Below are 15,121 nucleotides of genomic sequence, written 5' to 3'. Positions count from 1 at the left end.
CCACATAACGTCCGTGCTAACGCCCTCACTAAGATGGTGTTCCACATAACGCCCAGGGTAACACCCTCACCCAGATGGTGTTCCGCATAACGCCCACGCTAACACCCTCACCAAGATGGTGTTCTACATAACACCCACGCTAACGCCCTCACCCAGATGGTGTTCCGCATAATGCCCGCACTAACGCCATCACCCAGATGGTGTTCCGCATAATGCCTGCGCTAACGCCCTCACTAAGATGGTGTTGTACATAACACCCACGCTAACACCCTCACCCAGATGGTGTTCCACATAATGCTCGCGCTAACGCCCTCACTAAGATGGTGTTCTACATAACACCCACGCTAACACCATCACCCAGATGGTGTTCCACATAATGCCCGCGCTAACGCCCTCACCAAGATGGTGTTCCACATAATGCCCATGCTAACGCCCTCACCAAGATGGTGTTGCACGTAACGGCCACGCTAACGCCCTCACTAAGATGGTGTTTCGCATAATGCCCGCACTAACGCCCTCACTTAGATGGTGTTCTACATAACACCCACGCTAACGCCCTCACCAAGATGGTGTTCCACATAAAGCCCGCGCTAACGCCCTCACCAAGATGGTGTTCCACCAAACGCCCACGCTAACGCCCTCACCCAGATGGTGTTCCACATAATGCCCGCGCTAACGCCCTCACTAAGATAGTGTTCTACATAATACCCACGCTAACACCCTCACCCAGATGGTGTTCCGCATAATGCCCGCGCTAAAACCCTCAGCCAGATGGTGTTCCACATAATGCCCGCACTAACGCCCTCACCAAGATGGTGTTCCACATAATGCCTGCGCTAACGCCCTCACTAAGATGGTGTTGTACATAACACCCACGCTAACACCCTCACCCAGATGGTGTTCCACATAATGCTCGCGCTAACGCCCTCACTAAGATGGTGTTCTACATAACACCCACGCTAACACCCTCACCCAGATGGTGTTCCACATAATGCCCGCGCTAACGCCCTCACCAAGATGGTGTTCCACATAATGCCCATGCTAACGCCCTCACCAAGATGGTGTTGCACGTAACGGCCACGCTAACGCCCTCACTAAGATGGTGTTCCGCATAATGCCCGCACTAACGCCCTCACTTAGATGGTGTTCCACATAACACCCACGCTAACGCCCTCACCAAGATGGTGTTCCACATAAAGCCCGCGCTAACGCCCTCACCAAGATGGTGTTCCACCAAACGCCCACGCTAACGCCCTCACCCAGATGGTGTTCCACATAATGCCCGCGCTAACGCCCTCACTAAGATAGTGTTCTACATAACACCCACGCTAACACCCTCACCCAGATGGTGTTCCACATAATGCCCGCGCTAACGCCCTCACTAAGATAGTGTTCTACATAACACCCACGCTAACACCCTCACCCAGATGGTGTTCCGCATAATGCCCGCGCTAACACCCTCAGCCAGATGGTGTTCCACATAATGCCCGCGCTAACGCCCTCACCATGATGGTGTTCCACATAACGCCCACGCTAACGCCATCACCCAGATGGTGTTCCGCATAATGCCCGCACTAACGCCCTCACTTAGATGGTGTTCTACATAACACCCACGCTAACGCCCTCACCAAGATGGTGTTCCACATAAAGCCCGCGCTAACGCCCTCACCAAGATGGTGTTCCACCAAACGCCCACGCTAACGCCATCACCCAGATGGTGTTCCGCATAATGCCCGCACTAACGCCCTCACTTAGATGGTGTTCTACATAACACCCACGCTAACGCCCTCACCCAGATGGTGTTCCACATAATGCCCGCGCTAACGCCCTCACTAAGATAGTGTTCTACATAACACCCACGCTAACACCCTCACCCAGATGGTGTTCCGCATAATGCCCGCGCTAACACCCTCAGCCAGATGGTGTTCCACCTGATGCCCGTGCTAACGCCCTCACTAAGATGGTGTTGCACATAAACCCCGTGCTAACGCCCTCACTAAGATGGTGTTGCACATAAAGCCCGCGCTAACGCCCTCACTAAGATGGTGTTGCACATAAAGCACGCGCTAACACCCGCACCCAGATGGTGTTCCACATAATGCCCGTGCAAACGCCCTCACCGAGATGGTGTTGCACATAAAGGCCACGCTAACGCCCTCACAAAGATGGTGTTCCACATAATGCCCGCGCTAACGCCCTCACCAAGATGGTGTTCCACATAATGCCTGTGCTAACGCCCTCACCAAGATGGTGTTCCACATAAAACCCGCGCTAACGCCCTCACCAAGATGGTGTTGTACATAACACCCACGCTAACACCCTCACCCAGATGGTGTTCTATATAATGCCCGCGCTAACGCCCTCACCAAGAAGGTGTTCCACATAACGTCCGTGCGAATGCCCTCACCAAGATGGTGTCCCACATTATGCCCGTGCTAATGCCCTCACCAAGATGGTGTTCCACATAAAGCCCATGCTAACGCCCTCACCAAGATTGTGTTCCGCATAATGCCCACGCTATCGCCCTCACCAAGATGGTGTTCCACATAACGCCCACGCTAATGCCCTCAGCCAGATGGTGTTCCGCATAATGCCCGTGCTAACGCCCTCACCAAGATGGTGTTCCGCATAATGCCCGCGCTAACGCCTTCACCAAGATGGTGTTCCGCATAATGCCCGCGCTAACGCCCTCACCCAGATGGTGTTCCACATAATGCCCGCGCTAACGCCCTCACCCAGATGGTGTTCCACATAATGCCCGCGCTAATGCCCTCACCCAGATGGTGTTCCACATAATGCCCGCGCTAATGCCCTCACCAAATGGTGTTCCACATAACACCCGTGCTAACACCCTCACCAAGATGGTGTTGTACATAGCACCCACGCTAACACCCTCACCAAGATGGTGTTCTATATAATGCCCTCGCTAACACCCTCACCAAGATGGTGTTCCACATAACGTCCGTGCTAATGCCCTCACCAAGATGGTGTTCCACCTAATGCCCGTGCTAACGCCCTCACTCAGATGGTGTTGCACATAAAGCCCACGCTAACGCCCTCACTAAGATGGTGTTCTACATAACACCCACGCTAATGCCCTCACCAAGATGGTGTTCCACATAATGCCCGTGCTAACGCCCTCATCAAAATGGTGTTCCACATATTGCCCACACTAACACCCTCACCCAGATGGTGTTCTATATAATGCCCGTGCTAACGCCCTCACTAAGCTGGTGTTGTACATAACACCCACGCTAACACCCTCACCCAGATGGTGTTCTATATAATGCCTGCGCTAACGCCCTCACTAAGATGGTGTTGTACATAACACCCACGCTAACACCCTCACCCAGATGGTGTTCTATATAATGCCCACGCTAACACCCTCACCCAGATGGTGTTCTATATAATGCCCACGCTAACACCCTCACCCAGATGGTGTTCCACATAATGCCCGCGCTAACGCCCTCACCAAGATGGTGTTCCACATAATGCCTGCGCTAACGCCCTCACCAAGATGGTGTTCCACATAATGCCCGTGCTAATGCCCTCACCAAGATGGTGTTCTGCATAACACCCACGCTAACACCCTCACCCAGATGGTGTTCCACATAAAGCCCGCGCTAATGCCCTCACCAAGATGGTGTTCTGCATAACACCCACGCTAACACCCTCACCCAGATGGTGTTCCACATAATGCCCGTGCTAATGCCCTCACCAAGATGGTGTTCTGCATAACACCCACGCTAACACCCTCACCCAGATGGTGTTCCACATAATGCCCGTGCTAATGCCCTCACCAAGATGGTGTTCTGCATAACACCCACGCTAACACCCTCACCCAGATGGTGTTCCACATAATGCCCGTGCTAATGCCCTCACCAAGATGGTGTTCTGCATAACACCCACGCTAACACCCTCACCCAGATGGTGTTCCACATAAAGCCCGCGCTAATGCCCTCACCAAGATGGTGTTCTGCATAACACCCACGCTAACACCCTCACCCAGATGGTGTTCTACATAATGCCCGCGCTAACACCGTCACCAAGATGGTGTTCTACATAATGCCCGTGCTAACGCCCTCACCAAGATGGTGCTCCACATAATGCCCGTGCTAACGCCCTCACCAAGATGGTGTTCCACATAATGCCCGCGCTGATACCCTCACCAAGATGGTGTTCAGCATGTATGCACAGCATGCACATTTAAATTGCATCTACTTATTAAAGCCCCGCCTTGCTTAAAAATGTCTTTATTGCTTGTTTGCTAAAGATGTTGTTGAATTGATGTCTGTAAGAGGTGACACATGTTGCCGTTGTGGTCCCATCCAGCCCTAGCTTCAAGCAGAGCTCACCCACAAGGTGAGTCACAGCCCAGCAGACTGGAACCGGTCAGATCCCAGACAGAGGCTGTCTGCAGACAGTCTGTTCCGTGCTGGAAAAAAAAACTGGATGCATCTGATCTATTCCAACATTTTTCCAAAAGGATCCAGCAAAAGTGGAAGGGGTTCAGTGAACTACAACTCCCAGGCCGCTGGTACTGAAGGCAGGGCGGCCCCTGCAGGCCTGGGCAGGGACTGCGGCTCTGAAGGGATAAAAAGGCTGCGCCGAGTCGCAGGTGCAGAGCATTTCAAAGAGGAATCTTGACACTGGCAGCGGGGACAGGATGGCTGACAAGCAGCAACCACCTTACCTGCACCTGGCTGAACTCACCGCCTCCCAGTTCCTGGAAATCTGGAAACATTATGATGCAGATGGTGAGTTTTATATTTTGTAAAAAAAAATTAAACATACATTTATAAAAAACATTTAATTGTAACATTTATTTGGGAAATCAGCAGGAAAACTTCAACATTTTAATATTATCCAGCTTTTGCATGTTTAGCAACCCTGCCATGTTTGAAGGGCAGTATATGTATATTTTTAAATGCCTGTATATTAGCTGAGAGCCAAGAGATGTCTTTCAGTGTATGAGGGCGTTTAGCAAGTCCAGGGATATGGAAGTGCAGCACTGTCAGGCGATGCGTGCTCAGTCTGTCTCAATAGCTGAATGAGAAGTAAGCTGGTAAAACGGGCGCAATCACTTGTGATAACTGCCCGGTATTTAGAGCTTTTATTTGCTAAAAGTTAATTACACTTCATGAAGAGACTTCCAATCCTTTTTTTTTTGTTAAACACAAGTTGAGAAAAAGTTTGCAATTGTGGATTGTGTGACTGGAAGTGCTGAGAGTGACGGTGCTGGATATAGAGTCTGTTCATGGAGAGAGATCACTGCCAGACATGTAAGATGTAAGATGGATGGGACTGACTCTGAGTTGCAATTGCATCCCTAATTTCAACAAGTTCTTGTTGGAAAGAATGAATCCATCTCCCAGAGTGAGGAGGTGCAAATCCAAAGGGCCAGCATCTTTCTGGATGCTCCTGAGATCTCCGGAATTGTGCAGACAGCGAGAGGGGCCTCTCACTCACTCACCCTGTCACTGCGTTGTGACAACCTGCAATTCCGGGGGGCTTGTTTTTGCACGAATACTGCAAAATGTTTCCAGCCCCTCGCCTGGCCGCTTCGGGAGCCCCGGTTATGTCGGTGTGTTTCACATTGCTGGGTAACCGGAGGGTATTTTTTTGCATGTGTCATGTGCAGGTAATGGTTACATTGAAGGGAAAGAACTGGAGAACTTCATCCGGGAGCTGCAGCGAGTGAGGAAAGGAGCCGGTGTGGTAAGTAAACTGTGGAAGTAAGCAGTGGAAAGAGGAGGCTCGACCTCCAATAATTTAACAGCAAGGGGCTGTGATCAGGGGAGTTTAGTTTAGTTTAGTTTAGAGATACAGCACTGAAACAGGCCCTTCGGCTCACCGAGTCTGTGCCAACCATCAACCACCCATTTATGCTAATCCTACACTAATCCCATATTCCTACCACATCCCCACCTGTCCCTATATTTCCCTACCACCTACCTATACTAGGGGCAATTTATAATGGCCAATTTACCTATCAACCTGCAAGTCTTTTTGGCTTGTGGGAGGAAACCGGAGCACCCGGAGGAAACCCACGCAGACACAGGGAGAACTTGCAAACTCCTGTGGACATTTAACAGATCCATCAGAACATTAACAAGTGAGACCTGAGAAGGCTGGGAAATCTGTTTTGGAGTTGATGCTGCTCAGTTTCAGAGACGTGATCCTGATTAATTTCTGCAGAATGCTTCATACAGAGAGAGGACTGACAGCACAGACAGTGAGACAGAGACAGACAAGAGACTGAGAGAAATAGAACGTCACAGACAGTGGGACAGACGCAGACATGCACACACACAAGATGGATAAAGAAATAAGCAATGAGAGAGATGGATGGAGATGGAGATGCAGATAGAGTACATAGATAGGGAAAGAAATGTAGGAAGAGAAACAGAGCTGACCAACACAGTGAGCTGCAGAGACAGAGAGAAAGGGAGAGTGACGGAGCACAGCTAGAGTGAGACAGAAAAAGAAAGACAGAGAAAAAGGCAAGCACGTAGACAGAGACAGAATGAATAGTGTTAGGAGAGACTAACAAATCAAGAGTAAAATGGAGAGAATGAGGGACAGACCAACGGAGAGAGGAAAATATATTCAAGCAATGAGACAGAAGATAGGACATTGAGAGATGTCGACACTTACTGTGACAGAGGAAGAGACAGTGGGAGAAACATAGAAAACGATCGACAAGCCACAAGACTGAGAAAGACTGGCAGATAGTGAGAAAATAGAAAGACGGACAGAGCAAAAACATCAGAGAAAAAAAGACAGACAGAATAGAGAGAGAGACAGGGTGTGAGATGGAAAGTGACAGCATGAGTGAGAGTGGTTGAGAAAGACGAGAGAGAGAGGCAGACAGGAAGATTGACAAATAGATGGACAAATATATTGAGACTGACAGATAAACAGATAGAAAGAGATGGGCAGATGGAGAAAAAAAAAGAGACAATGACCTCTACCCACCTCCTTTCTGAAGCCGATGAAATTGATGTGAAAGAGTCTTTCTCTGACAGCAGGTATTATTAAGAATCCAAAAAAATGGATAATGGGAGAAATGAAATCAGCAAATACGCAGCCGGTTTTTTACTGTGTCGGGGGAAAAGATCATTTAATGTTTCGATTCTCAGCAAACACAAGCAGCTGCAGCCTGTGATCTGAGAGTTCAGCTGTTCTGTTCTGGGAGGACTGGGGAGTGGGGGGGTGCAGCCTCTTACAGCTCTAAACACAAAAACACTTGCACCAAATGGTGAGCAGCAGATCAGCGGGGTGCCCCCCCCCCCTCCCAAGATCAGCAAGGAAACCCCCCTCCCCCAACACGATCAGTAAGGCCCCCTCCCATGATCAGCAGGGACCCCACCAATCAGCATGGCCACACCCCCTCCCAACGGTCAGTAGAGCTTCCCCTCCCCCCCTCACCGGTTATCGGGACCCGCCACGATCAGCAGGGCGCCTCTGCCCCCACCCCTCCCCACTCTGCCTGAACTGCAGCTCGGTATAATGAGAATGAGGATCACTCACCCTTGAAATGAATAATAGTGAAAGAAAGAATCTGGGGAACCTCTCCTGGTGCCTCAGTTGGTAAATGCACCACTTGCTCTGTCCTGGTTTGGGTATTCTCAAATGGGGAAGCAGAAAGGGTACTACAATTGGCCTCAGTGCCCCTGAGCTGCACCGGGTGGGTGGGTTGCGCAGAGCATAAAGCAGCCAATCTAGTGACTCCCCTGCCAGAAAGTCCATTTGAAAGGACTTTTTGAGAACACTCCTCAAAACCTACCTCTTTGACCAAGCTTTTGGTCATGTGCCCTAATATCTCTTTATGTGGCTCAAGTGTCAAATTTTGCTTTATAACGCTCCTGTGAAGTGCCTTGGAATATTCTACTACATTAAAGGTGCTATATGAATACATGTTTTTGTTGTTAAGAAATGGCATGCTTGGGAGAGGAGTGAGAAAAAAAACCTCTGTAGAACGAGTGATCGTCAGAATACTGAATGAGCATCATCAGTTATGGGACTCTGCGTCTCCCGAGTTTCACTTCACAGCATGATGTACTTGAACGTTGCTCAGGCTTATAATCTGCAATGTTCTAGAAAAGTCTGTGTGCAATTTAGAAGGATGGCAGGTGCAAAAGATAGGCTTTTGGATGCTGTCTGCTTTTGAGTTTGTGGGGGGAGAATGGGGCTGTGCAGTGATTTTATTTCCTGCAAATTCATTGCTGTGCTCAATTGCAATGTCTGCTTGGAGAGAGCGGGGCCTCCTCCTATTGCTGATGGGGTGATTGGGAACTAGAGGTGGCAGAGAGGTAATGATTAGTCGGTGTACTGAGCTCAGTCAGTGACCAGGGCTTGGAATTGGAGGAGTTTAGCAGCTTTTTCATTTTCTGACACCATCTTGATTTAGCTCACTGCCACTCCCTCGACCTGGTGCCCACTGTCAGGGCAGAGGGTGGATTGTGACTCGAGTTTGAGGCTTGCATTGCTGCCAATGAAAATACAAAGCCCTGGTTAGACTACATCCGGAGTACTGTGTACTGTTCTGCACACCATACCTTGGAAAAGATATATTAACCTTGCGAGGATTCACCAGAATGATGTCAGTGCTGCAGGGTGAGATTATGAGGAGATATTAAATAATATCAGATCCAGGCCATTTAGGAGGGAAGTTAGGAAACACTTCTTCATGCAAAGGATGGTAGAAGTCTGGCACTTTCTCCCACAAAAAGCATTTGATGCTCGCTCAATGAATCATTTTAAATCTCAGATCAATCGAGTTTTGTTAGCCAAGGATATTGAGGGATATGGAACCAAGGCGGGTGGATAGAGTCGAGATACAGATCATTCATGATCACATGATCTGAAGGGCTGAATGACTTACTCTTGCTCAGATGATCCTAATTTAATAACAATCTTAAATTGATCCAGAGGTCAATGCAACAAATTCAATTTTAAAATCCAATTCTGTTAGGTTTCCCATATCGCATGACAGTGGGCAATTCTCCCTCTGTGATGTGTCCACAGCAATCAACACAGTTGATCACAGCACCTCCTTTCACCGCCTCTATGGTCTGTCTCACTGGGACTTCACTTGACTGCCTCCACTCCTCCCTGTCACCAGTACATCTTCAGCAGGAACATCTCCACCAGCTCCCACACAATCATCTCTGGCGTTTATCAAGGATCCATCCTGATCCCCTCTGCTTCCTCATCAGTTACACCAACCATAGATATCTGTTATGCTGACACCATCCTGATTTACATCACGAACACTCCCTCAACCTGGTAACCACTGTCTGACAACCTTCCTGACATTCAGTCATGGATGAGCCAAAGTTTTATCAAATTGAACATTGGGAAGACAGTAGACATCATGTCTGGCCCTTGCCAAAATCTCCACCCTCTGGCCATTGATCCAGTCCCCTCACTGCATGTTCAGGCTGAACCAGACTGTAACTATACAACCTCAGCATTCTGTTCAACCCAGAATTTATCTTGAAACCCAATATCCCATCCAGTACTTCTATCACCTTAATATTGCCTCTCCTAAACTACCCCCACTACTGCTGAAACCCTTAACCATAGCTCTGTCACCTCCAAGGTTAACCTGCCCCAAATGCTTGCCCTCCCCTCCCTCCGTTGCTACATTTAAATGGTTTCTCAATACCCATTTTTTCCAATTAAGCATTCGGGCACTGGTTCTCACTCTGCTATACCTGGCGCTAGCTCCTTTGCTTCACTGTGAAGTGCCCTGGGTGGTAATTCCACATTCTTGTTTCTATTGAAATGAAATTTGTTTTTGATCTACATTGTAGATATTTCCAAACAGCCCACTGGAAAACTGGAGGGAGAGACAAGTCTTGGAGAATAGTGGGAAGGCGGGCTGTGGCTTGATGTGTGTCCTGTGTATATGGTAGTAATCTCTCATATTTGCACTGAATGAGGGTTACATTTTCATGAGGATGTGCTCATGATTTGGTAGAAATTCCAGTACTGGGAGAAACTTAACCGAACCCACCAGGGGCAACTGACCGACTGGGTGCAACAGTTGATTGTCCACTTGTATGATTGCACTTGTCATTGCAGTCAACAGACTGGAATATGGGTGTCAAAACTGGGCAAGATTTTGCCGGCTATGAAGAGGTCCTGACATTGGGATGTAAACAGAGGCGTGGCTGTGCGGGTGGGGGGCAGAAATGAGAAAGTAATATTGTCAGGGCCGTCCAATTAACAAATGGCAGGTGGGGGAGGCAGCCAATTAAGAAAGGTGGGCGAGCCTTCCCCACTGCTGGCCCAATCAGAGGGCTGGCAGCTCTAGAGAATCGGCAGCACCACTGAAAGAGATGGCCGCTGCTCAGGCAGCAAGGACAACGTGAGGGTGCCTCTATTTTGAGATGCCCTTGTAGAGGTGGCAGAAATTTGGGTTTTTTGGAGGGCCACTCTGGCAGCCTGTGAAAATGGCCCTTAATTGGGCCTTTAATTATCTATTTTTTAATTCATTCATGGGATGTGGGCGACGCTGGCCAGGCTAGAGTTTATTGCCCATCCCTAATTGCCCTTGAGAAGGTGGTGGTGAGCTGCCTTCTTGAACCGCTGCAGTCCATTTGGGGTTGGTATACCCACAGTGCTGTTAGGAAGGGAGTTCCAGGATTTTGGCCCAGCGACAGTGAAGGAACGGTGATATAGTTCCAAGTCAGGATGGTGTGTGACTTGGACGGGAACTTGCAGATGGTGGTGTTCCCATGCATTTGCTGCCCTTGTCCTTCGAGTTGGTAAAGGTCGTGGGTTTGGAAAGTGCTGTCTAAGGAGCCTTGGTGCATTGCTGCTGTGCATCTTGTAGATGGTACACACTGCTGCCACTGTGCGTCGGTGGTGGAGGAAGTGAATGTTTGCAGATGGGGTGCCAATCAAGCGGGCTGCTTTGTCCTGGATGGTGTTGAGCTGCTTGAGTGTTATTGGAGCTGCACCCATCCAGGCAAGTGGAGAGTATTCCATCACACTCCTGACTTGTGCCTTGTAGATGGTGGACAGGCTTTGGGCAGTCAGGAGGTGAGTTACTCGCTGCAGGATTCCTAGCCTCTGACCTGCTCTTGTAGCCACAGTATTTATATGGCTACTCCAGTTCAGTTTCTGGTCAATGGCAGCTCCTAGGATGTTGATAGTGGGGGATTCAGCAATGGTAATGCCGTTAAATGTCAAGGGGAGATGGTTAGATTCTCTCTTGTTGGAGATGGTCATTGCCTGGCACTTGTGTGGCACGAATGTTACTTGCCACTTATCAGCCCAAGCCTGGATATTGTCCAGGTCTTGCTGTATCTCTACATGGACTGCTTCAGTATTTGAGGAGTTGCGAATGGTGTTGAACATTGTGCAATCATCAGTGAATATCCCCACTTCCGACCTTATGATTGAAGGAAGGTCATTGATGAAGCAGCTGAAGATGGTTGAGCCTGAGGAACTCCTGCAGTGATGTCCTGGAGCTCAGATGGTTGACCTCCAACAACCACAACCATCTTCCTTTGCACTAGATGTGACTCCAGCCAGCGGAGGGTTTTACCCCTGATTTCCATTGACCTCAGTTTTGCTAGGACTCCTTGATGCCATATTCGGTCAAATGCTGCTTTGATGTCAAGAGCAGTCACTCTCCCCTCATCTCTTGAGTTCAGCTCTTTTGTCCATGTTGGAACCAAGGCTGTAATGAGGTCAGAAGCTGAGTGGCCCTGGCAGAACCCAAACTGAGCGTCACTGAGCAGGTTGTTGCTAAGCAAGTGCTGCTTGATGGCACTGTTGATGACACCTTCCATCACTTTACTGATGATTGAGAGTAGGCTAATGGGGCGGTAATTGGCTGGTTTGGACTTGTCCTGCTTTTTGTGTACAGGACATACCTCGGCAATTTTCCACATTGCAGGGTAGATGCCAGTGTTATAGCTGTACTGGAACAGCTTGGCTAGGGGCACGGCAAGTTCTGGAGCACAGGTCTTCAGTACTATTGCTGGAATATTGTCAGGGCCCATAGCCTTTGCAGTATCCAGTGCCTTCTGTCGTTTCGTGATATCACGTGGAGTGAATCGAATTGGCTGAAATCTGGCATCTGTAATGCTGGAGACTTCAGGCGGAGGCCGAGATGGATTATCAACTCAGCACTTCTGGCTGAAGATTGTTGCAAATGCTTCAGCCTTATTTTTCGCACTGATATGTGCTGGGCTCCCCCATCATTGAGGATGGGGATATTTGTGGAGCCACCTCCTCCAGTTAGTTGTTTGATTGTCCACCACCATTCACGGCTGGATGTGGCAGGACTGCAGAGCTTAGATCTGATCCGTTGGTTATGGGATCGCTTAGCTCTGTCTATCGCATGCTGCTTACGCAGTTTGGCATGCAGATAGTCCTGTGTTGTAGCTTCACCAGGTTGACACCTCATTTTGAGGTATGCCTGGTGCTGCTCCTGGCATGCCCTCCTGCAATCTTCATTGAACCAGGGTTGGTCTCCTGGCTTGATGGTAATGGCAGAGTGGGGGATATGCCGGGCCATGAGGTTACAGATTGTGGTTGAGTACAATTCTGCTGCTGCTGATGGCCGACAGTGCCTCATGGATGCCCAGTTTTGCATTGCTAGATCTGTTTGAAATCTATCCCATTTAGCACGGTGATGGTGCACACAACACGATGGACGGTATCTTCAATGTGAAGGCAGGACTTCGTCTCCACAAGGACTGTGCGGTGGTCACTCCTACCAATACTGTCATGGACAGAAGCGTCTGCGGCAGGCAGATTGGTGAGGACGAGGTCAAAGATGTTTTTCCCACGTGTTGGTTCCCCCACCACCTGCCGCAGACCCAGTCTAGCAGCTATGTCCTTTAGGACTTGGCCAGCTTGGTCATTAGTGGTGCGACCGAGGGCTTTGCTGCCATGGATGGATTCCCTCAAGTCCAGGGGGGTCATTGATTGCACCCACGTCACCAACAAGGCACCAATAGACCAACCAGATTCCTGAACAGAAAGGGCTACCACTCATTGAATGTCCAGCTGGTCTGTAACAACAGGACTGAATCTTGCACTCTGTGCCTGGTTCCCGGGCAGCTGTCATGACTCCTTTATCCAGCGGGAGTCCCAGGTACCGCACCTCTTCAGGCCCTTATCCAGACTCTGTGGGTGGCTGCTGGGGGATAAGGGTTATTACCTTAAGAGATGGCTCCTGACGCCCATCCGAAACACAGACATGGATGGAGAGAGGAGCCGCAACCAGAGCCACCTACTAATATGGACCTGCACTGAACAGACCATTGGCCTCTTGAAGATGCACTTCCTTGTCTTGATCAGTCAGGTGATGTCCTCCAGTACGAGCCAGCCAGAGTGTCCCATATCGTGGTCGTCTGCTGCGCCCTACACAACATGACACTGCTAAGAGGCCTGGAGATGGATGAAGAGGAGGACCTGAAACACCATGCCACCTCGGAGGAGGACTGGGAGGAGGAAGAAGAGGAGGAGGAACAGATCACTCCAGAGGTGGCCCTGCCCAGGCAGCGGAGGAAGCCTGTCAACCCCTTCCCAGACCTCGGTGAACTGCACGCTGGCATGGCAGCAAGGGCCACACTGATTCAGCAGAACATCACCTGTTCGCCCCCTGAGCCCTTGTGGCTGATGACCCCTAAACTCACCTTCCAGCATAGAGAGCTTTTACTGCTATGACCCTTAACTGTGAGGTCCCATTGCAAGCCATGAGCGTGTAGATGGAGGGTTCCTCCGTGAACATTGCCCAACATCATAAGGCATGGCCACATAACATTCCCAGGGCCACAAATCCATGCCACCAGCCCCATAATGCTACATCCCCCTTTTGAGATGAGACACCAACAACACACCTGTCAGAGTGATGACATAAAGAAGTTATATTGTGATGCAAATCAAATAACAGACAGATGTAGACAATATCACCCTGGTGACCCACCCTCCTCCCCCTAACACTCCTATGGGGTGCCCCCGCTGTGGCAGAGGATGAGGTGGAGGCAGCCTGCTCCCTACTCTCTGTCCCCACATGAGATGCCCATGGCCTCAGTCCTCGTCTTGGAGGTGCCCATGGGGGTTCCTCCACAGGCTGCAGAACCTGTGTTATTGCAGAGGCTGCCTCTGTCACAGGGTACACAGACGGCTCCAGAGTCGGAGGGGCCGAAGGGTAACACAGGTGCCCCGAGAGGTGACCCCTTCTTCTGGCCCCATGACCATCTCAGTCCTTTCCTGGCACCTGTGTATGCTGGATGCAGCCACCGACCGGGACACAGCTGGCATCCACTCTGAGTACCTCTGTGCCATCAGCGACAGTGAGTGGTCAATGTTACAGAGAGTCTCACTCTTTCTGTGCGTATCACCATGCTGCTCCTGCACCCACTCAGAATGGTGCTGCATTTGGCTCTCCAAGAGGTTGCCCAATCTCTCAATGGAGAAACTCATACAATCGAATCCCTGAGTCATGACAGAGCACATGTGCTGCATGGACTCCCCCATCACCTGCCCATGGTTCCTCAAGACCTCAGAGAACTCCGACAAACAGGAACTTACTTGTCTCTGATTCTTGAGGAAGGCCCTCCTTGTTTGTGACACCCGAGGCCCAGTATCTTTGCCCAGTGAAGCATCGCTGTATCTGTTCTTTGTCCTCCAGGGGGACTGCCCACAGCTGACTCTGCCTCACTCTCCTCCTACTCACATGCGGTGAGGTTCATGCAGTGTTCCCCTTTCTATGTTATTCTGTGGCCCAACCGATGTGGATGTGTCTGCGCTGGTGGAAGGTGCCAAGATATGATGTGACGGCACAGGTTCCAAAAGCTCCGCCATCACCCTCCCCGCTGAGGACGTGGGCGCTGATTCAGCAGGTCTACTTTGCTCCTGCTCTGCAACTGTCCCTCTAGAAATGGAAATGAGGACTTGTCCTACTTAACAAGTGCACCAGCACAACCATCCCTCAGATGACAGTGGTCTAAGATCCATAGCACACATTGGGTAGGAGTCTCCTCCATGTCTTTCACCTCAAGAAAGAGCTATCCAATGACCCTATTACTCATGGCCTCCTGTCTTACCATCCCCCACCGAATGCCTCGAGGGCACCCTGACAATCTCC

General features: G+C 50.0%; 1 protein-coding gene across 2 annotated transcripts in view; it reads left to right on the top strand.

Annotated features, from left to right (window-relative positions):
* The first annotated feature begins 4,599 nt into the window (after positions 1 to 4,599).
* calb2a (calbindin 2a) overlaps positions 4,600 to 15,121 on the top strand; it is a 91,169-nt gene continuing 80,647 nt past the window's right edge. Inside the window, exons 1-2 of one of the 2 annotated variants that reach the window (XM_068049812.1) lie at positions 4,600 to 4,757; positions 5,642 to 5,718. In XM_068049812.1, coding sequence (XP_067905913.1) covers positions 4,667 to 4,757; positions 5,642 to 5,718 — 168 coding nt within the window. In that variant the 5' untranslated portion in view covers positions 4,600 to 4,666. The remainder of the gene's footprint in view (positions 4,758 to 5,641; positions 5,719 to 15,121) is intronic. The other variant, XM_068049813.1, reaches the window with a different exon arrangement.

Source organism: Heterodontus francisci, chromosome 17 (assembly GCF_036365525.1).
Source record: "Heterodontus francisci isolate sHetFra1 chromosome 17, sHetFra1.hap1, whole genome shotgun sequence".
In the NCBI taxonomy this organism is placed as follows: Eukaryota; Metazoa; Chordata; class Chondrichthyes; order Heterodontiformes; family Heterodontidae; genus Heterodontus; species Heterodontus francisci.
The sequence above is the reverse complement of the archived record's forward strand: the minus strand, read 5'-3'. Positions and strand labels throughout refer to the sequence as shown.